Source organism: Sphaerodactylus townsendi, linkage group LG11 (genome assembly GCF_021028975.2).
Source record: "Sphaerodactylus townsendi isolate TG3544 linkage group LG11, MPM_Stown_v2.3, whole genome shotgun sequence".
NCBI classification, from domain to species: Eukaryota; Metazoa; Chordata; class Lepidosauria; order Squamata; family Sphaerodactylidae; genus Sphaerodactylus; species Sphaerodactylus townsendi.
The window spans coordinates 51,677,635-51,699,806 of record NC_059435.1 but is presented as its reverse complement, the minus strand read 5'-3'; the positions used below and the strand labels follow the sequence as shown (position 1 = coordinate 51,699,806).

At 40.8% G+C, this 22,172-nt stretch overlaps 1 protein-coding gene across 6 annotated transcripts in view; it reads left to right on the top strand.

Moving 5' to 3' along the window:
* The window catches only part of AKAP9 (A-kinase anchoring protein 9), a 118,973-nt gene that overhangs the window by 8,087 nt on the left and 88,714 nt on the right, over window positions 1-22,172 (top strand). For all 6 annotated transcript variants that reach the window (XM_048510855.1, XM_048510854.1, XM_048510852.1 and 3 more), the window contains exons 2-3: window positions 13,868-14,122; window positions 16,435-16,479. In XM_048510855.1, the coding sequence (XP_048366812.1) occupies window positions 13,868-14,122; window positions 16,435-16,479 (300 nt within the window). The remainder of the gene's footprint in view (window positions 1-13,867; window positions 14,123-16,434; window positions 16,480-22,172) is intronic.

Below are 22,172 nucleotides of genomic sequence, written 5' to 3'. Positions count from 1 at the left end.
ATAGGTTTGCTGTATAGCTGTTCACAGCTTTGATTGATCTGTTTGCTTATAAAGCCACACCACACGCTTGTAATCCTGTTACCTCTTTCAGCAATCTTTTGTTCTAACAGCACTGGTTGTCAGAAGCCCTGCGATGGTTAGAGGCAGCAAGCAAGTTGATGGGAGAGGCAGGATCCCTCTGGGCAATGCCAGTTAAGTTCAGGATAACAAAGTTGTTACTCTATTTAGAGTGAAGTATTGGTGAGAATTTATCCTACATTCCCCATGATGTAAAAAAATAAGTAGCCTGCTAAAACCAATCAGTTCACTTATCTTCATCCCACGAAGGGTCTGCACCCTTTTTATTATATTCAGCTATAAATTGGGGGAAGGGCGGTATACAAGATCAATTATAAAATAAATAAATAAATAAATAAATAAATAAATAAATAAATAAATAAATAAAATACCTAGATATTTTCAAAAAAGCTGAAACCCCCCATACCAGCTTTTTTAAAAAAGGGTGTTTTAAAGCTGAACCCAAAAAATTCCAAGTTGCAGAACTGAAATCAGGCATTGGCTGAGCCAATCTGTGCATTTAGCATTCTTTGCCCTCTTCCAAGCCAAAACAGGGAGAGAGCTGAGTTCAGGGGTTGGCTGACTGCAGGAACCATGCATGCTGATATAAGGAGAGAATCAGCACCCTTCAACTCTTGGCCAGCACCTGCCCGGATTGGTTCCATCTGGACAGGTCTGGCCTATATGGGCTTTGCAAGGAAGTTAGGGTCTGTCTCCAAGGTCAGTTGCTGGCTCCCCAAGCAATCCCTGTTCTTCAGAGGATCTTCCTGTCCCTATACTTTCTGGTGGTGGGAACGTTCCAGTGGGTTGTGGACGATATCCTGGAGGTCTCCTATTCTGCCTACTTCTTGCTTCCTTGATTTTCTGGATGCAGTATGGTCGAACCTCTGCAACCATGTGCACTTTGTGACAGAGGAGGTGGACCTTGTTTCAACATACACTGGATTCAAGGCCATCTGTAACTTCCCCAACATTGTGGGCATAGGGGACTGCTCCAACTTTGCTCCAACAGCCCTTTGTGAGGATCCACAAGGGTATCGGATGATTGTCCTGGGCTGTGACTACCATGGCATCATCACAGACCTCTTGGTCAAATTCCTGGGAAGTGCCCATGATTCCATGATCTTCACTGCCTCTTGTATCAAATGGCTCCTCTAGGAATGACCAGATAGCAAACAGATGGCTGTTGGGTAAGTAGTGAGATGTGGCTGCCTCTTGGGCATCCCCTGCCTTTTCTGACAACCCATCTCTCCACAGGTGACCTTCTATACCTGGTGATCCCCTATAGCCATGACAAGCCAGAGTCATTAACAACCACATGCATGGTCTTGGAGTGAGCAAGACTTATTCACTCACTCCTCCTTGTTTTATGAGTCTTAGAAACTGAAGACTTCAAAATCCTGGCTAAATTCTGGTTGGTTATTTATTTGATTTTGTTCATTTATTAGCTCCCTTTCTTCCTAATGGAGCTCAGAGCAGCTTATGGTGTCCAAACCACAACAAACCATGCCATGATTCTTGTTTGATATATTCAAAAATACATCAAGCAAGTATTAAATGTTCCTCTTCCCTTTTTGAGTGTTTATTATTTTTTATCAAGAAATAGATGGTTGTAGCTCAGTATATGGGATCTTAGGAAATAGTTTTTTTAATGGTCTGCATCAAATATTATTTTTAAAATCTTGAATAACTAGAAAAATTCTTTTAAAACCATAGTTTGACTATTCTAGTCACCTCATATTTAAGAACCTTGATGGTTTGTTAGTTGATTGACAAGCACGGCTTGGAGATTCCTGCAGCCCTACTGGTGTTGCATGCGTCTGCATCTTTTATAATTAGCTCCTGTGTGGAAAACACAGATAGTATACTGTGGTTTTCGGTATATTTCTGATTAAACCAAACCATATTTTCCCAGTGAAACTTGATTAGATAACTATGTGGTTTAGATCTATTTCAGTAATAAGTTCTTGACTGTCCATTTCAAATGTTTATTGGAGAAACAGAAATAAAGCATTTTGCAAATTACGGTAGTTATTTTAGTGTTGTATTCACATCTAACCTGTTTTCCCATCTTTCACATTTTTATTCCTGTGTAAGTATTTATGCAGATAGGGCCCTGGCTCTTCAAGTTATGTGCAACCTTTGTGCATATTTGCAGCTACATTATACATGTCTCCAACATGTTTCCCCAAATCCAACCATAATTATACACCACTGTCAGAGTAGGCTTTGGAGTTAGTAAAACAATTTTTAAAATCCTGGCCTTAGATTTTTTTTTAAGTACAATGTGTTTGAAAGATTTCAATTTAATAAAATTCAATGAAGCATTTAATAAAATTCAATGAAGCATGCATATTTGTGTTTGACAATGAAACAAGTAGAAGTCTTGCTTTATCAGGAGAATATAATGCCACAAATAAGGAGAACCCAATTTGGATAATATTGTCTCCTTTCATGGGAAATCCCATAAGCATAACTCTTTTGCTTCATTTCCTTCAATTTTCTCAGTCTTCTTAGGAATCATTCTGTCAACTTTGGTTTTCTTTTTAGTAGAACGTGTCTGACTGATTGAAAATCAAGAGTGCAACTTGATCCCATTTTCAGTATGTATACCTGTTCAGCATTTCAGACCAGCTGCTTCTAAGACTTGGCTTACGGGCTGCAACATCATTTTTAATGAGAAAAACAGTCAGCCTGATGAATAGTTTTGGAGAACTTGAAAGCTTGAGCTCTATTTTGTGTCATTTTGACTGGTCCTATTAAAATATGTTACGTATTTCTTGTTTTTGGATTTTGCTTTTGGTTCATGTGGTTGTATGCAGCTTCTTCATTGAAACTGTTGAAATCCTCTTAAATTCTGCCTTCCAGCCAGCAAACACACTCATGTTATGCATCTCTTATCACTTGTTTTATAGGCTCAGCTAATCCAGATTATGTTTACTTGCTGATTTAGTGAGATTACTTAGATGTCTAATTAGTATGATTGCTTGGTTATGGTGAAAGATATACCACTTCCAGCTCAAGGCTGTACACAATTCCTGCAGTCTGAGCACATTGATTACAGTGGACTTAGCATGGAGTAACTCTGTCTAAAAATGCACTGTTTGCCTCATTCTTGCATGTCCCAAATTTCTTCACCAGATTTATCTAACTATCAGATCAACCAGCACTTTTTAAAATGGGGGTTTTACTCAGATTTTAAAACCATCTCTTGTTGATGACATATACAATAAATAACATGAGTTACTGATTCAGGCTACATGCATTAGATTTTCCAAAGAAGGAATCTCTTCAGACATTGGGTTTACCATTCTACTGAGATGCTGTATTCCGAGGTAGGGGGAATGGAACTTCCAAGTCCCTGTTTCTGCCCATTGGGAGTGAGAGAGCTACTCTTGTCCCAGATCTTTTCGCCAGTGGGATGCTCACTATTTCCTAGTACTCTCTAGTTGCTCTGATTCTTCCTTTGTACCATCACCACCAACTAGTTACCCATGTAATGAGGATGAGCACCCAGGAACCTTCTGCTGCTGCCACCTGAAGGAGCAGTTCAGCCTTTTCCTCTCTTTGTGTTTGTCATGGGGGGGGGGGGGGCTAGTCCTCTTACTCATGCATATGAAAGGAATGGGAATCAACCACTGCCACCTCCCTCCTCCCTCTGCCTGTATATGATAGAAGAGAGTGTAGCAGGGGGTAGAGATCAAATAACCCCCCCAATCAAAATGTTTAGAAATATAATAAGCAAATAACATCTCATATACCATATGTGAAGACTAACAAGACAAAAGAAAAAGGCCTTAAATTGCAGTTATCTGATTCCAACTTTTACATGTCCTCATGGGGCGTCCAACATGCAGCCCGGGGGCTGTATCTGGCCCCTTGAGAGGGTTTATCAGGCCCCAGAGCAGTGGTGGGATCCAAAAATTTTAATAACAGGTTCCGATGGTGGTGGGATTCAAACAGTGAGGCCGCCGCACACACGCACCTCCAGTCCCTATTGGGCAGGGAGGTTGCTTTAGTAACCCCTTCTCGGCACTCAGAAAAAATTACTAACCACTTCTAGAGAAGTGGTGAGAACTGGTTGGATCCCACCTCTGCCCCAGAACCAGCTGAGGCAAACCATCCACACTGGCTCACCAGACCAGATCAGTAGTGAGGAGTGCATTTGCTTCAGCTGGCTCACAGGTCTGATAAGCCCTCTCAATCTGAGGTGGTCATGCTCCCAGTGCCAGTTGGGACTGGGGAGTCTGCTGGGGGCTTGCCAGCCAAGGCAAGCACACCTTCCCCCAGTGCTTGGTCCAACCATGTCACATTTCTGTTATATCTGGCCATTGTAACAAAGGAGTTTTAACACCTCTATCCTAAATGATGGAAAATTAAGATAGGCTACCAATTCTTGGAGTGGCATGTATTTAGAAATCATGTGTTACTTTATTCCAGTGGTTTGGGGCTTCCTATTTGTGGTTTCGGCAAAATGTTCTCAAGATGGAATTCAGGTTAATATTGAAACAGTTTAGAATAGCCTGGCATAAAGGAGACTTTTTAATAGTTAATCTCTTATGACTGCTTAAAAGAACTTCCTCCTCCTTTCAACATTAAAAAGGTGGCAGAACAGCTTTTAAACTGATTCCTGGGGGAAAGCCGACAGGAGCTGAGGTGACTTCGGTTCGGAATACAGAGTCCATGGGGATGCAGACAGAGAAGGAGGTTTTTTTAAATCAACCACATACAAGTGAGGAACATAGCAATGTGATAAGTGATAGTGTCTACAAAAGGCTAGAGGGCAAAACACATAAATCCCAGGTTAGGGACAGAGACAGAGTATACAAGTGTCTCTATGCTAATAGTTGAAGCGTTCGACCTAAAATGGGGGAGCTGGAGTACAGAGTTTTGAAGGAGGACATTGATATAGTGGGCATCACAGAGACATGGTGGAATGAAGAGAACCAGTGGGATGCTGTTATCCCAGGTTACAGGCTCTACAGGAAGGATAGGACAGGGCGTATTGGGGGTGGGGTGGCCCTCTACATCAAAGAGAGCATAGTGTCACATAAAATAGACAATGCAGGGGGAGCTGATTCCTCTACAGAAGCACTGTGGATATCAATACCAGGGGTGAAGCATAGTTTAACATTAGGAATATATTATCGTCCCCCTGACCAAAGCGCACAAGAGGATTCTGAGATGGAAAAAGAAATTAGAGATGCCAACAAAAGCAAAAATGTCGTGGTAATGGGCGATTTTAACTATCCCCATATAAACTGGAAAATGCATGTTCAGGTCATAGTAAGGAGAGAACATTCCTGGATATGCTAAATGACTGTGGCTTAGAGCAGATGGTTGTAGAACCAACCAGGGGAGATGTGATCCTAGATCTAATTCTATGTGGGACCCAGGACCTGGTGCGGGAAGTCAGTGTTGTTGAGCCGATAGGGAACAGCGACCACAATGCTGTCAGATTCAGTATCTCTGCATGCTTAACAAGTGACAACTACTAATGTAGTTACATTCGCCTTCAGAAAGGGAAATTTCTCAAAGATGAGGGGATAGTGTGGGAAGCTGAAAGGGAACATCAAGAGAGTCAAAAATGTCCAAGATGCTTGGAGGTTATTTAAAACACAGTCTTAAAAGCTCAACTGGAATGTGTTCCACAGGTTAGGAAAGGCAGCATGCCCAGTCCAAAAGAAAGCCACCATGGTTAACAAAGGACGTTGAGGAAATTATTAGGGAAAAAAAAGATGTCTTTTAGAAAATGGAAGTCCAACTTAACTGATAAAGAATACCAGAGAGAACACAAATGGTGGCAAAAGAGAAGCAAGTTAGCTGTAAGGGAGGCAAAAAAGGATTATGAGGAACGCATGGCTGTGAACATCAAAACCAGCAACAAACAGTTCTTCAAGTACATCAAAAGCAGGAAGCCAGCAAGGGAAGCGGTAGGCCCTTTAGATGACAAAGGAACAAAGGGTGTGCTAAAAGATGACAGGGAGATTGCAGAAAAGCTGAATGAATTCTTTGCATCTGTCTTCACCCAAGAGGAGGTGAGGAAAATTCCTGCACCTGAACCAAGCTTCTTAGGGGGCAAATCCGAGGAACTAACAAAGATAGTGGTAGACAAGGAAGAAATTCTGGCAGCCATTGATAAACTAAATGTTACCAAATCCCCTGGCCCAGATTGCATTCACCCAAGAGTTCTTAAAGAGCTCAAGCATGAAATTGCTGATGTTCTCACTTTAATATGCAACTTATCCTTGAAATCAGGCTCCATCCCTGAAGACTGGAAGATGGCCAATGTCACACCAATCTTTAAGAAAGGATCTAGGGGGGACCCGGGAAATTACAGGCCAGTCAGTTTGACATCTGTTCCTGGTAAATTAGTGGAATCTGTCATTAAAGATAAAATTATAAAACATGTACAAAAGCAAGACCTGCTGAGAAAGAGTCAGCATGGCTTTTGCAGAGGCAAATCCTGTCTTACAAACTTACTAGAGTTCTTTGAGGATGTAAATAGGCATGTGGATAAGGGGGAACCAGTGGACATTGTCTACTTGGATTTCCAAAAGGCTTTTGACAAAGTTCCTCACCAGAGACTATTGAGAAAACTCAGCAATGAAGGATAAGAGGGGAAGTCCTCCTATGGATTAAAAACTGGTTGGAGAAACAGGAAGCAAAGAGTGGGTGTAAATGGGAAATTCTCACAATGGAGAGATGTGGGGAGTGGTGTCCCTCAAGGATCCGTATTGGGACCAGTGCTCTTTAACCTATTCATAAATGACCTGGAAGTAGGGGTGGGTAGCGTGGTGACCAAGTTTGCAGATGATACCAAATTATGTAGGGTGGTGAGAACCACAAAGGATTGCGAGGAGCTCCAAGCGGATCCTTGATAAATTAGGGTGAGTGGGCTAAGAAAATGGCAAAATGCAGTTCAGATCGTAGCAAAATGCAAAAAGTGATGCAATATAGGGGCAAAAAATCCAAACTTCACATACATCAGCTTACAGGGGTCATGCGTGCTACTCAGTCACAGACCAGGGAAAGGATTTGGGCGTCTTAATTGATAGTTCCATTGGAATGTCAACTCAATGTATGGCAGCTGTGAAAAAGGCAAACTCTATGCTGGGGATAATCAGGAAAGGAATTGATAATAAAACTGCAAAGATTGTCATGCCCCTTATATAAAGTACACACATGGAAAGTAATTTCACACTTGGGAGAGTACTCGTGTTCAGTCTACTGGTCACCACATCTCAAAAAAGGATATTGAAGAGATAGAAAAAAGTGCAGAGAAGGGCAACGAGGATGATTGAGGGGACTGGAGCACCTTCCTTATGAGGAAAGGCTGCAGCGCTTTGGGACCTCTTTAGTTTGAGAGGAGACGCCTGAGGGGGGGGGATAATGATTGAAAGTCTATAAAAATTATGCATGGGGTAGAAAATGTTGACAGAGAGAAATTTTTCTCTCTTTCTCACAATACTAGAACCAGGGGGCATTCATTGAAAATGCTGGGGGGAAGAATTAGAACTAATAAAAGGAAACACTTCTTCACGCAACGTGTGATTGGTGTTTGGAATATGCTGCCACAGGAGGTGGTGATGGCCACTAACCTGGATAGCTTTAAAAGGGGCTTGGACAGATTTATGGAGGAGAAGTCAATTTATGGCTACCAATCTTGATCCTCTTTGATCTGAGATTGCAAATGCCTTAACAGTCCAGGTGCTCGGGAGCAACAGCCGCAGAAGGCCATTGCTTTCACATCCTACATGTGAACTCCCAAAGGCACCTGGTGGGCCACTGCGAGTAGCAGAGAGCTGGACTAGATGGACTCTGGTCTGATCCAGCTGGCTTGTTCTTATGTTCTTATGTTCTCATGCCTGGGAGTTTTATCAACTGCCTTCTTCCCACCTCATGGAGATGTTCCTTTTCTTCCTTGTACAAGTTTGACTTCTTGTAGGTTTATAGACAAAGTAGAATATGGGTATTGCCCTCCTTACAAGTGCTATTTGCATTTCTGTGGCTCTGGATCCTTGGGAGATGAGAAGATAGATATATTTAATAACTCAACTTGTTCTAGCTACTAAGAGAATAACAGTGCAGTCCTAAGCAGTTATACTCTTTGAGTGCATTAGCATCAATAGATTTAGGCAGGTTTAACTTGGTTTAGGATTGCACTGTAAATGTGTTTTTAAATTATGGTTGAAATCAGAAATCTTGCGGGTCTTTTTTGTTAATTACGGCAATTACCTTGCAGGAATGGTTGAGAAAAACTATTAATAATTATGAAATTAAATCTATATATATATAAAGCTAACAGTGTTTTTATTGATGATAGTATAACTCAGTAACTGCTGGGCCAATTCCTCTGAAAATTCCCAGCCACTATAGTCAGCCAGGTGAGAGTGTTTTTAGATGTTCACATACCTGAAATTTCACACTTGGCCCAGGTAAAAGGCCTTTTTCCTGGCGCTCCATGGTGAAGGACATGCAGCTGCCTGTGTGTAACTGTCACCCTTAGAATGTTTGGGCTGCTTAGAATGTTCATTCAGGTGGCCAAATATGAGCAGTGAAAACAGTACATAGGCAGTAACTCGAGTGGAAGTGAAACACATACACACACATACACACGAGGGAGAGTGAAGGGAGGTACAGGGAGGGGTGGCATGCAAGGGAAGAGAGGGAGGGAGAGGAAAGGGACGGAGGGGAAGGCATGCAAGGGAAGAGAAGTGAGAGAGGGGAGACAGTGAGGGGTGGCATGCAAGGGAGGGGAGGCAGGGGGCCCAGCATCTTGATATGACCCACCCACCCTAGCGGAGGAAAAGGGAAGGGAAGGAGGGGGAGGGGTGGCATGCAAGGGAAGAGAAGGGAGGGAGGGAAGAGAATGAGGGGCGACATGCAAGGGACTAGAGGGAGAGGCCAGGCACCCTAGATTATCTGAATACTGCAGTTACAGTTAAGAAAACCAGGCACGCATTACTCAGGAGTAAGCTCGGTACAGCAACCGTGACACACTTTGAATAGCTGCATCGCGCCCCTCAGAGGATTTCCTCAGAAGCGCCACCCATTGCCACCAACCAAACTTACTCCCAGGTAAAGGATCATGACCTGCCAGCCTAGATGTGTGGAAGGGGTGCCTTTCCATTCCCCCCCCCCCCCCCCAAGGAATAGGGCACACACATCAATGACATCGCACAGTATCAGGCTGCGTGTTTGCATGAGCACGTACTGCTGGCCTCTGCAATTGATTTGCTGCTACTGTTCCTTTCCCATTTCACCACAATAAGCCACAGCAACGCGTGGCCGGGCCCTGCTAGTTGATTAATAAATTTGAGAATCAGAGATACATTTATTTTGTGTCAGCGGTACAATGAAATTTTTATGCATAGCTAGTGAATGCCAAGTTAAACCAAGGATTTGATATGAGCACTCTTTGTACCTTTTTCATTCCCTGCAATGCCTGCTACTTCGAGTGTGAGAATTTCTTGTTGCTGGCTGTCTCTTGTCCGCACCCCTTCATCCAGTGGAGGGATACATCTCATGACATGGTTGCATGTACATAGTGGTGATTGTATAAATCTCATTAGATTGGGGTCAGAGACTTTTGTTTTGCTCTGTTAAATATATGTGAAATATTTATTGTGATATATCAAACAGCCAATTCCCAATCTTGTTTGTCATGCTGTTGAGGTGGTATTTGCAAAAACAATACAGTATCTAGTAAGAATGGGAATTGGAAAGACCTGAAGAAGAGAAGAAACTGAAGTGGGGAGGGGGGATGCAAGCAGGAAGTGGGCGTCGGGAGCAAAGAGTCTTCCTTCTTCTTAGCATGTGAAGTTTTGTGGGAAGAGTTTGAATACATCCAAGCCTTGCTTATATTAATCAGTCATACACTTTGCTTCAGGTCTCTTCTTTTGCTGTCATGTTTTGCTTTACTCTTGGGGTGTGCTTTTGAATAATTTGTTTTACAAAGAAAAATATAATATGGGCCACATTGGTATTGCTTTTGGAAACTGAATACTACTCAGGCAGAGTTTCAAAGTAGATAGCTTTCCAGCAGATGAGTAATTGACTGATTGGGCCAACTGGACTCGCACCTGTTTCTTACAACAGACATGAAGTGAAATAGTTACTGAAGCTGTGCAAGGATTGTCAGTGTCTTTTTGTGTGTGACAAGAGGTTGAGTTTCTAATTAACCTTGTCTGTGCCAGTATCTTTGGATGGTTGGTGAATTGGCAGGTTATTTTTTTATCTTTATTACCAAAATATTGGTTCAGGACAGGCAGACACCATTAATATTTAGCCATGGAAATGTCAAGCAATGCTATCCCAAACCCTGAAACTGGTAGCACTTCTCCATTTCCTCACCACCCTTTGGAAGGAGCTGCAGTTGCTTCTTCATGAGGCTCTGAATTCTGCGAGGCAATAGGCATCATAGTGTTAGCAAAGGGTGGGAGTGGCAAAGGGTATTAGTGGCAGTCACCAAAAAGTGTAGTGGTGCTTCCTGTATTGCCAGTGGAAAGGGAAAGAAATTGTAATGACATGGCATTGTGCAGACTGTGAGATTATGAAGTTCCTGCATATCTGTTCATCTCCTCTTTTGCGCTGCATTTACTTGCTGCTAGCAGCTATAGAGGGTTCTTCAGGGAATCCACAGCGTAAGTACTTCTCAGGCAGGGGGGAAAGTTGCAGTAGTCACAATTTGAGACAAGAATTCCCAGTTCCTTACTTACCTGTATGGAAAATGTTGTTCTTCATCCCATTTGGAAGAGTGGAAGCATTTGTGTCCTAAAATGGAGAAGTTGTAGTAGCAATCTGCAACAAGAGTGTTTTTGCAAACTGCTCCGATTTTTGTGCAAAATGGGCTTTCTTAAGGGTCTTCAGAGATGGGGCTAAGAAATCCCATGCCACATATTGGATTGACTGAAGTGCAAGGGTCTTCCTGGTCGGGATACATATAATGAAGAGCTATAATTGGGTGCAGACTTAGTTGGTATTCTAAGCTGTGCTGGAGCTTGAAGGTGGGGTTAAAGGTTATGTGGAGGGAACTTATGTTCTTCAAAGCTGCATCAGGTTTCTTGTTAGCATAACATTGGGCTGGTGTTGGGGATGTGACCAGGGGTGGAGAGGCTTAGAATAGGTCTTTCCCTAACCATGACACACTCCTGACAATACCCAATGTTATGTATGGGTATTACTCTTCCCTAACGTATGTGTGGTGGTGCTGCTGCAGCTTGAAAATACAGACTACACCAGCATAGGCTTATTTACCGTCCTAAATCCTTCTAGAGCCGGGTTTTAGAATTGCACTGTTAATCTAGTTGTTGGTGATGCATGCTGTGATCTATTTGTTTTTCTGAAGCATGTTTAATATGTTTGAAGTATACAAATCACTGATCATTAATCCTTAAATAAAAATGATTAGTCTTCAAGACCAGTTCCTGGGTGCTGTTTTATTATCTGCTCTGCATTAAAAATTAACATATAAGTTGATAAACTCCATTTTTAAATCTTAAGCGAGGAAAGGGACTGAAATGAATATCATGCGCCTTGCTGAGTTTGTATCTGACATCAGCCAATAAAGCAATGCTTGTATTTTTCAATTGGATTTTTTAATATTGTTTTTCTCCTGCTGCTTGCAGGAGCTGTTGTTGGCAGTGGGAACATAAGGTGGGAGATCCCCTGCCCCCCCCCCCCAGTAGGAGCCTGATAAGCCTAATGATGGGGGTTCAGGGGAAAACCAGAAATATGGGCTAGAAGGCTCTCTGTATGCTTTCAGGAACTTCTGTTTTATAGCTTTGTTTTCTCAAATGAATCTACTGTTTTGGAGTCTCAAATAGCCAATGGTGATTCAGTATTTAACTGGAAAATTATTGAACCTTTGTATGGAATCTTAAAATGGAGCATATGTGTTATGCACTTGGAATTTCACAATTTCTCATGAAAAAAGTTTAAAATATTTTGATTACTCATACAACTTTTTTCCCCTCAGAATCCAAGACATCTGTCTATTAGTTATAATTACTTTAATGTGTTTCTTTACTAAAGATAATGTTGCACATTAAAAAATTTTTTTTATGGATATGTCAGTGGAAGATTCTCAGCCTTAAGCAGTTGTTGAATGTCAGTACTGGCTGTTTAAAAGGCTAAGAGAACTGAAAGCCATTCTTTCCTCTGTTAAGAAGATAAGTCTCTTGAGCTTTCAGTTGCTTACCTGAGCTCAGTGGGGTTAGCGGCAAATTAACAGGAAGGATAATTAGGGGCTCTCTAGTCTTGTGGGGTGCCTTTTGTTGTTGTTTTTAGAATATTAATGAAATATTTAGGCTTTCCTGCATTTATATATTCTGAATGCTTGCTAATTCAGAGTAAAAAAGGCTATCCATGGGTAAGCTAATCACGGGAGGCAAAGGAGAGCTGGAGGAAACAAGTCCTAAATACGTTGGTGAACATTTTTGGCTCAGCAGATCTCAAGGTCCTTCTGTGAGTGGAGGAGAAACTATATGCCGGCGTGTCAGCAGTCTCATCAAGGGCCAGAGACTGGAGTCTCCTGCTGGGGAAACAGAAAGTCTGTACTTGAAGAAGAACTAAGTAGCTCGCTGTGCAGTGTTCTGTGGTGGATTTGCAAATGCAGTAGCCCTCTGGTGGCATTTCTGCTGGTTTGAAGTTAGCTGATAAGGCCAAGGAAAATTACTCACGTTCCATCCTACAACAACCGGGAAGAGAGATCTTTTTCTTGTCAGAAGTTTGAATCCTTTTCAAGTCAACTGACTGTTAATGAGGAGCTTGGATGGATTCCTGGCTTTCTGGACTGGTGAATATCATGAGCACAGTGTTATTGTATAACTTGAGCAGATAATATTGACTTTTGGCATCTGTTTTTCAAAGACATGTGTGTGTGTTTTTCTGTACTTATAACTTGGGTCAGTGTGTGCTCTGTATTTCTTTTGTACATTATGAGAAAACATTGTTATTCAGATGGGGATGAACCTTTCGAAAGAGTAAGATCAGATGATAAAACACTGGATGGTATTCCAATGTGTAATCAAGTAGCAGATCTGTGATTTTCTTCAAGAAACCCATATTTGCTTTTTGCTAAGAAAAATATTGTGTTGGTGTAGTTGTGAAAATCCATTTATATCTCGTTAAAAGTGATAAGCTGTGTGAAAGGCATTGACTTACGGTATTTGAATAGCTTATGTGCTAATTGGTTTTCAGCTGTTCTTTGTCTGGCTCACCTGCGACTTTTGTTCATAAGCATGTTTTGCTACAAGGTAGGGGGTGTCTGATAATTTGTCTGCTGTCGGTTACACATTTATGGAATTTACTTCTGTGCAGAAGAAATTACTTTAAGATAATTTCATTGCTTTAACATTGTGAACTCTTTAATAAAGTTGTACCCAGTGAAATACTTTTCATAAGACTTTATTGTGATGCTTAATAAGTAGTAAGATGAGGGTAGAGAATGCAGAGTGGGTAAATATTAGATCATAGTTTGTGAACTATGTGTATGCTTTTAAGATGTGAATTTCTTGGTGAACTCTTTCAAAGTTGATAAGATACTGGTTAAGTATAACACTTGAATGCATCACCTGATCATGCTGCTTATTAATGAACTGATCATTTTGCATGTGACTATGTGACTTTATTTTCATATTGAACTGTATCCAGTTATATGCAGGATGTAGGACAGTAACCTCCAGCTTTAGTTTTCATCAGCAGTTACTCTTGAGGTTTATGTAGTATAATCTGTAACCCCTGATAATTAGTGTCATTTGCAATAAAGAGAGAAACTTTCGCCCTAACAGGATTTTTTTTTACACAGCTTGCTCAATTTAGACAAAGGAAAGCACAGTCGGATGGACAGAATGCAACCAAGAAGCAGAAGAAAAAGAAAAAAGTCTCAAACACCAAAGATGAAGAATTGGTACAAGAAAGTCTAGATATTGATTCGTCACAAATTGAGGATTCGTATGCACACAGCTGTGAAAGAGGAGCAGCTGCTACACCTGAGTTTGCTATAGTCAGGACGTTACACAGTGGTGAAATGATCAAACATGATCAAACATATACCGCAGAAGTAAGTGTTTCTGACTTGGGAGAAATGTTATGTTTCTTGCCATAGATTTCCAGCTGGGATTTAAGAATCTCACACTATTTTTCACAATAATAATTAGTGATAAAACTTTGCAGTTGTATGTGTTCTGTTTTTTATAATTTCCCCCCACTTCTTTATGGTAATTAGTGAAATTACTTGCCATGCGTATTACAGGAAAAAACTCTGATCAAAACAAAGAAGATTTGTATTCTTTATTGTTCTTTTATCTAAATATTTTGAGATGTATTTTTAAAAGCTAATTTAAAAGTGAGGAACATTGCATCACCAATGATGTGTTCGTAAATATATATCTACTATTTTATTAGATGGAGTGTAAAAATAATGAGGACAATTCACATATTACCCAAGTCCATACTCTGGGCACATGGCTGCCATGAGGACTTTGAGAAAGATATATGTCTGGAATTCTGAACTGGGGGCTCAATTACCAGGAGCACGGTGACTGGGACCGTAGCATACAAGAGGGAGAAGCTTGAGCCATTCCACCTCACACAATTTTTCCAACCAAAAATGGATTCAGAAAGTTATTGTTTACCCTTTTGGGAAAGTTATATGTAGCCATCAGGACCTGTACAGGCAAAAAGTGCCTTCCCTGGGCCATATCAGATCAGGAAAACTGTCCCTTTCTCTTATATACTGTGGTACTGATATAAATAGGGTCTACCCATCGCTGGAAATTAAGCTGCCAATTGGGACCTCCCAGAACATGTCTGCACAATGTCCCCTTTTAGCTTTGTAACATCTGAATTGGCCCTTACTATCTAAAAGTGGAGTGACATATGTGCAGGGTCAGTTAGGCAGGGAGACAGGTGGGTTAATGTAAAGGATAAAGAAGACTAAACTATGTGTACGCGAAGCTCAACAACCATCTGGAATTTAACTAAAAATATTACATTAACGTAATGTAAAAATCTTTTGATAGTAATTATAATGTAAAAAGCCTTTTAATAGAATGGTTATCAGACCTTAGTACTCTGAGAAAATTTGCAGTTCAAACTGACTCATCTTTAGTTAGTATACTAGCCAAGAGTTTCTCAGGGCAGATTAACAGTTTTGACCTCAGAGAATTCTTCTGGGTACTGCTTTGGAAATAAGCAAATATATTAATGTCTCAAGGTGCCAAGGCAGTTAGAGATGTTCTGCAGATCATTGCATGAGGTTGGTTTTGCAAGTAGATGTAAGAGCAAAGCTTTTTATAAATAGGATATGTATTGCAGTTTCTGGTGTGTGGACATTAGAAAGATCTCATCCAAGGAAAAGAGGCAGAATGCTCTCCAAGGACTGGTATCCCCCCCCCCCCCAAGAAAAAGAAAAGAAATTAAATAATAGAGTTCTCCAACTATCATTGCAACAGTCAGTTGAACCCAATCAATATTTAAAGGCTATAATTGCCACAAGAGCTCTGTAGTGTGGAGTGGTGAGGTGCAGTAGTGCAGTCAAAGCTCTGGTCACGATCTGAGTTCAATCTCGATGGAAGTCGGTTTCCGGTAGCAGACTCAAAGTTAACCCTGCCTTAAGTTGACCTTAAGTATAAAATCTTTAGGATCTCTGATATATGAACAAGTGTATTTTGTTTATGCCACACATATAAGCTTCTATAGAAGCAATACTCTAGAATCCCCATTTTGAAAGAATACAAAATATGGTCTACACAATGAGAGACAGGTTCAATGACTTAATTATTGCCAGCTACAATGGGTCTCCCTGGAGGAGGAAAACTGGATTTGTAGATCTTTGGAAGGATTAAGAAATGGGGATTCTAGATTCTCTAGAAACTTATATGTGTGGTATAAACAAAATACATGATTTATTAATAAGTAAAAATAATATACATTCATTAATAAGCATTCACATAGTATATTGAGTTCTTTAAATATATAAACCCCAAGTTTGTATCCATTAAGCTAGCCCTTGGTCTTCTATTTCAAGCATGGTCTACTAACCTTTTTCTTTTCCCTGTACTCTTAATCTTGGTTCAGTGCAATTTTTAAAGTGCTCTTTGAATAGATGACATCTCTTGGGGCATTTAATATTGTCACTGTTTCTTGGCTTACAGCAGAGAGTTACCAACTTTCAGATGGATTTGTCAGGGAACAATAGAAATATAAAGGCTTGGAGAACAGTGTGTGATTTGTAGAATATTTTGAATAAGTTAATTCTACTCACCCATTTCAAAACATGTTACAAAACTGTGACAATAAAGCAAATTTGGTTCTTTTAAAAATCTGTTACAGCTGGATGTTTATTTTTGTCCTTTTATTCTTATCTTTTAGTTGGAGACTGAAATTTCCACTACAGCTGATGATTATAGCTCAGAGGTAAGACCAGAATTAAATTCTGTGTAAAACAGTTGATTCAATGACTTTAGCAGTGAACATTCCCAATTTAAAGCCAAAAGAATTGTACATGATAGACAAGTATTTGCTGTCTAGTTTCAGCCTTACTGGTCCCATTTTGTTCAAGAGAGAGATCTCATGAATTTTTTCCCCCCAGTGTGATACTCGCTTTCAAAGTTTTGCCCAAAATGATACTAGCAGTGTGGAAAATAAAAAATACGAAGAGCTTTATGAAAGTATTACAAATTCTCCCTTTTAGTTCATTGCACTTTTTCAAGTTCTGGTTATGAAATTCTGTTGTATGTGTATTAATGTTTGTAGCACATTAATTTTACCTTATCTACTTTGCAATTATTTTTATAAACAGTAAATCATTTTTGAGAAAGTATTAGCTGAGGAAATACCCCACAGGGCCAAGGCTGCAACACTGTAGGTAATACTTGCAAACTTACTCAGCACTTTTGTGCTCAGCTGCACATAAATAAGTTGATTTGAGCTAAGTGACTCTTGTCACATAAGCCGGCCTGGTAGAGACCTAACATGCTGTGGCTTTGCGCTCTCTCTCTCTCTCTCTCTCTCTCTCTCTCTCTCTCTCTCTCTCTCTCGCTCTCTCTCGCTCTCTCTCCCTCCCACCCCCCCATAAATATTCCCCTTCTGTCTCTTGTCAATATCAGTTGCTATGTAGGTTACCTCTGCATCAATACTGCAGATTCCTTTGGTATCTCAAATGGTGTGGATATAATGAATATATGCTGTGTAGATGTCTTTAAAATTTTACTATGTTAATTGGTTAAATAGCAAATTAACAACCTCCTTCACTAGACAACCCTGACAATTTGAACTTCTGTTTTGATCCAGTCCACTTCTTGTACAAACTGAAATGCACTTATTTAATGAGATCCACCCAGGCAGGATTTGCCTGAGGCAATGGAGCAGTTCCACTGTCAAAGAAATTTTATCTTGTCCTTTTAGTGGCAGTGGCAAAAATTCTGTGCCCCCTATAGCTGTTGGAGAAGCTCCAGGCAAACACCACATATGGTAGACTGCTGTTGTATATCAAAATTGGGAAGAGTGAATTTTGTCAGGGATTACTCACAACATTCTAACACTTAATTGTATTAATCACAGTGGTGGTTTTGATTGAATGGTGGTATGAATGTTCACTCAATGATACAGTTCTGAGATTTACAGAGGAAGCTCTTGTATTGTTAAAAGGTTTCTGTCTCTACTTGGTACCCTTTTTCCACGTCCCATGCCTGAATCTAATGTGACAGTTCTATAAGGAGTCACAGAAGGTTATGTTTAACTACTGGTGGCTACATACATGTCTTTTACAACTGATAGGGTTACATCTGAAAGTGCTGTTCACTGGGGAAAGATTTTCCATTCCTTCTTTAGAAAAATTATTTTGTGAATGTAAAATTTCTTCATCTTAGGAAAGGTTACCTTTGAGTCCAACCTGTGGAAACTGAATATTGTTTAAAATGACTGGATTTTTGTATCAGTGAAGAAAGGCCATTTGTGTAGCCATTAGTTTTGTAGGATTTCGAGTTACATTAAATCAGCTTCAGGATCCCTGTGGCCCAGAATGATAAGCTGCTTCAGTCAAAACTCTGATCACGACCTGAGTTTGGTTCTGACAGAAATTGGTTTCAGGTAGCTGGCTCAAGGCTGACACAGCTTTCAGTTCTTCCATTGGTGGGAAAATGAGTATCCAGCTTGTTGTGGGTAAAGTGTAGATGACTGGGGAAGGCGGTGGCAAACCATCCTGTAAATATAGTCAGCCTAGCCAACGTTGTAATATGATGTCACCCCTTGAGTCAGCAAGGACAAAGTCTTTATCTTTTAAAAAATAAGCTTTCAGTACATGCATCTCTGATGGAAGAATAAAAGCACAGTAATAATCAGGTGGTAAAAATGTCCATGGTCCCAGTTTCCAGTATCTTAGGTAAAATCAGTGAATTGGGCTTACAGACAGATTCCCTTTTTGCTTATGGAAAGAAACACTACCGAACTGTAAGCTACTCCATAGCTGATAGAAGGGCAGGCCAGCTGTGTTGATTGTAGTAGATGCTTGTAAAACTTAATGCAAGCATTTGCATGCCCTGCTTAAAAAGAAAAATTCAACCCTTCAAATTAATGAATCAGCAGAAAAGTATTTTTGATTCTGCAGTGAAGCATGGGGAGGGGCTGAGGCTCCGGGGTACAGCATCTGCTTGGGATGCAGACGGTTCAGTCCCAGGCATCTCTAGTTAAAAGGATGAAGAAGTTGGTGAGGTGATGTCTCAGCCTGAGACCCTGGAGAGCTTCTGCTGGTCTGACTAGACTAGACAGTACTAGTCTTGATGGACCAATGACTTGATTGGGGATAGTACCATTGCCAAGATACTGAGTGGACACACTATAGTTAGTAAACCGAACCACTCTGCGCCCTTCAGGCTAGCATGCTTGCAAACACATACAAGACTTTTTTAGATGTCTTATCATATATATGTGTAATCTTCCTCAATATATACCAAAGAAACAAAATAAAGATTCTCTGATGTTCATAAATCTTATATATATGTAATTCCGCTTAATAAACATAAGGATAGCTAACTGCTTACAATCACAATAATGATGTGGCCACCTTAACAAAACAAGATTTTTTTTGACAGATCAGCACAATTGGCTTTCAATTCATAAAATAACCAAAACAAAATTCCTCGGGCTGATCAAACTCTGATAAATTTGATCTCAGTATGCCCTTCAGCATGGCCTGATTACATGCACTCTTAACAGTGATGTTCGTTCAGCCAGTTTAGAATTCTTCAAATGTACAAGTTTGTATTGCTCTCTGGCACTGTAGGTGATAGCGTTCTCTTATAAGCCTTCTATCTGTCCTCAAAGAAGAGCCCTTGTATGTGTTTGCAAGCATGTTAGCCTGAAGGGTGCAGAGTGGCTCAGTTTACTAACTGTTTGGGTATAAGGCAGTGTCATGAGTTCATGTGTGTTTTCAACATGTGGAATATATTTTGATTTAAGTTTTTCCTTAAATCTCTTAAGGCCAATGTTGGAACATCAGGTCTTACCACATAATATCAGGGATTAAAAGGAACAAATTGTTAGATTGTAAATTCAGTTTAAGCAGTAAACACATTTCCTGGGAAATATACCGTATATTTGCTGGAAACATCACCCACAAGTAAAACTTCCATCCACAGGGTATTAAAATTTCGTTCTGAGTTTACTGAAGTAAACAATGGTCATTTTAAAAAAAACTTCAGGGCTCATGCACATGGCTAAATTACTTAAGTGATAATGTGAGTTTCCTAGGGGAATAAATTGGGGGAGAAGATCTTAAGTTATTACTACATTGCCAAAAATTCAGTGGAACAAGTTACGGTTTTAAAATAACAATAGACATCCACAGTATTTTTAAAGGATTTTATTACACATATAATAATGTATTATTGAACTAGAAATGTAACCACGACCCCTTCTGGCAATAGCTTTATGTTTTGATATGTCCTGGATACATCCTGCTTACTAGATCAATTTAAAGTGTGATGTATTTCAAGTATGTTTCCCTTAAACATTATTAAGTGTTGTATAAATCTTTAAAAGTGTGTAGATATGCACTGGAGGAGTTAAAAATTTTGGTCTGATGCAGAGGTGATAGTTAAGATGGATAGTTTGGGAATTGAGATTGAGCTGAGAGATCAAATACACCAGGAACCTAAACTGGAATTTATGAACACTGATGGATTAGTATCAACTAGAAATGGGAGGAGGAAATTTATGAATAATGTATTAGATATTTGGGTGGAGAGGGAAATGATACACTTGAACAAGCCCAAGTGTAGTTGAGAAGATGATTCTTGTAAAAATACACTAAAAAAAGGAGTGAGAGACAATAAAATCAGCACTATGGTAGCTGCTGAAACAGCACTGCTGCTGAAATGTTATTTTAATATGTTTGCCAATGGATCTCCAGTGAGCAGTCAGAAACTCTGCTTGACTGGAGCCCCACCTGGCCCCATCCACTTTCTAAAACCACTAAAAACACTTGGTGGGCACCTGGAAAGGTGCTGGTGGACAGCGTGGTGCCCCTGGTCACCACAGTGGGACTCCCAATATAGATGAATCTTGTCTTTTATTTATTGATGACACAGTATGTTTTTCTTGGGCCCCTTCCGCACACGTAAAATAATGCGTTTTCAAAACACTTTCACAACTATTTGCAAGTGGATTTTGCTATTCTGCACAGCTTCAAAGAGCACTGAAAGCAGTTTGAAAGTGCATTATTCTGCATGTGCAGAATGAGCCTTGTGGTTTTTATTGTGAAGTGGAAATGTTGAAGTGCAAAAAGTCTTAATAGAGACAGTAATATGATAACAAGTAGTATTGCAGAGAGATTAATGGTGGGGGATAGGTATCCTGGTTTTGATTTCAGAGTCTTTTAAAATCACTGTGGCCGTTTCCGCACGAAGGCAGAAACGGCCGGGTCGGCTTTTCCGATGCCGACCCGACGACGCTGGGAGCGCCGGCGCCCGTCCAACCCGGCATGTCCCCGGGCCTCCGGCGCGTCGCCGAGGCCTGGGGACACGCCCCCCTGGCCCTGCGCACCTGCTCCAGCGGCTCAGGGCAGGGGGGCATGTCCCCAGGCCTCGGCGACGCGCCGGAGGCCCGGGGACAAGGTAAGTGCCGGGTGGGGGAGGCGTCGTGAAGCCGTTGCCGTTCGCTCGGCAGCGGCTTCATGGCGGCGTTTCCCCAAAAAGAGCGCTTCCCAGTGCTCTGGGGAAACGCGGCTTCAGGCCGGGCGGGTGGTGCGAGGGCGGCACGGCTGCGTTGCAGCTGCGCCCCCCCATGCGAATGGCGGCTGGAGACGGCGTTTTGCGGAAACGGCCTGTGACTCAAATGCATAGAGGAAACGGCCTGTGACTCAAATGCATAGAGTGTTTTTTGAGAAGAGTTAACCTACCGTGTTTCCCCGAATATAAGACAGTGTCTTATATTAATTTTTGCTCCCCAAGATGCGCTATGTCTTATTTTCAGGGGATGTCTTATTTTTCTGTGTTCTGTTCGTCGGGCATGCTTCCAAACAAAAACTTTGCTACGCCTTACTTTTGTGGGATGCCTTATATTTAGCACTTCAGCAAAACCTCTACTACGTCTTATTTTCCGGTGATGTCTTATATTCAGGGAAACAGGGTAGTTGTATTACTTTTACTAGTTTTACTTGATCAGCTCTCCTTTCAGCAGCAGATTGCAAATACACAAGCAGGGTCCTTAGATGTCAGCAGAGAAATTCCTTCATTTCAATAGCACTGAGCTCCTCAACATCAGTTTTCGTATTTTTGGAAACCACTTTTGATTGGAAGGGTAAAGCAAGAACTTTTTCTGCAGACCTTTTCACCTTGTGCACTCTGAAAGCTTCTTCCTTATTTGCTGAGAAACATGACAGAAGGGGATGAATCAGAGAGCATGAAGGGGGACAGGAGAAAAGGGAATGGAGCAGGAGTGTGAGCCTAGGGTTTGACTGGGTGCTATGTTTGAACTAGGTCTGTCTTTGGTGACCTTTTAACCCTGGCTTAGTTATGTAATATTTTGATCATCTTCACTTTGATAATTATGAAGGATGTAACACAATCCTTAGCCTTGATCATCACAGATGTCCCAACAACACAATAGTA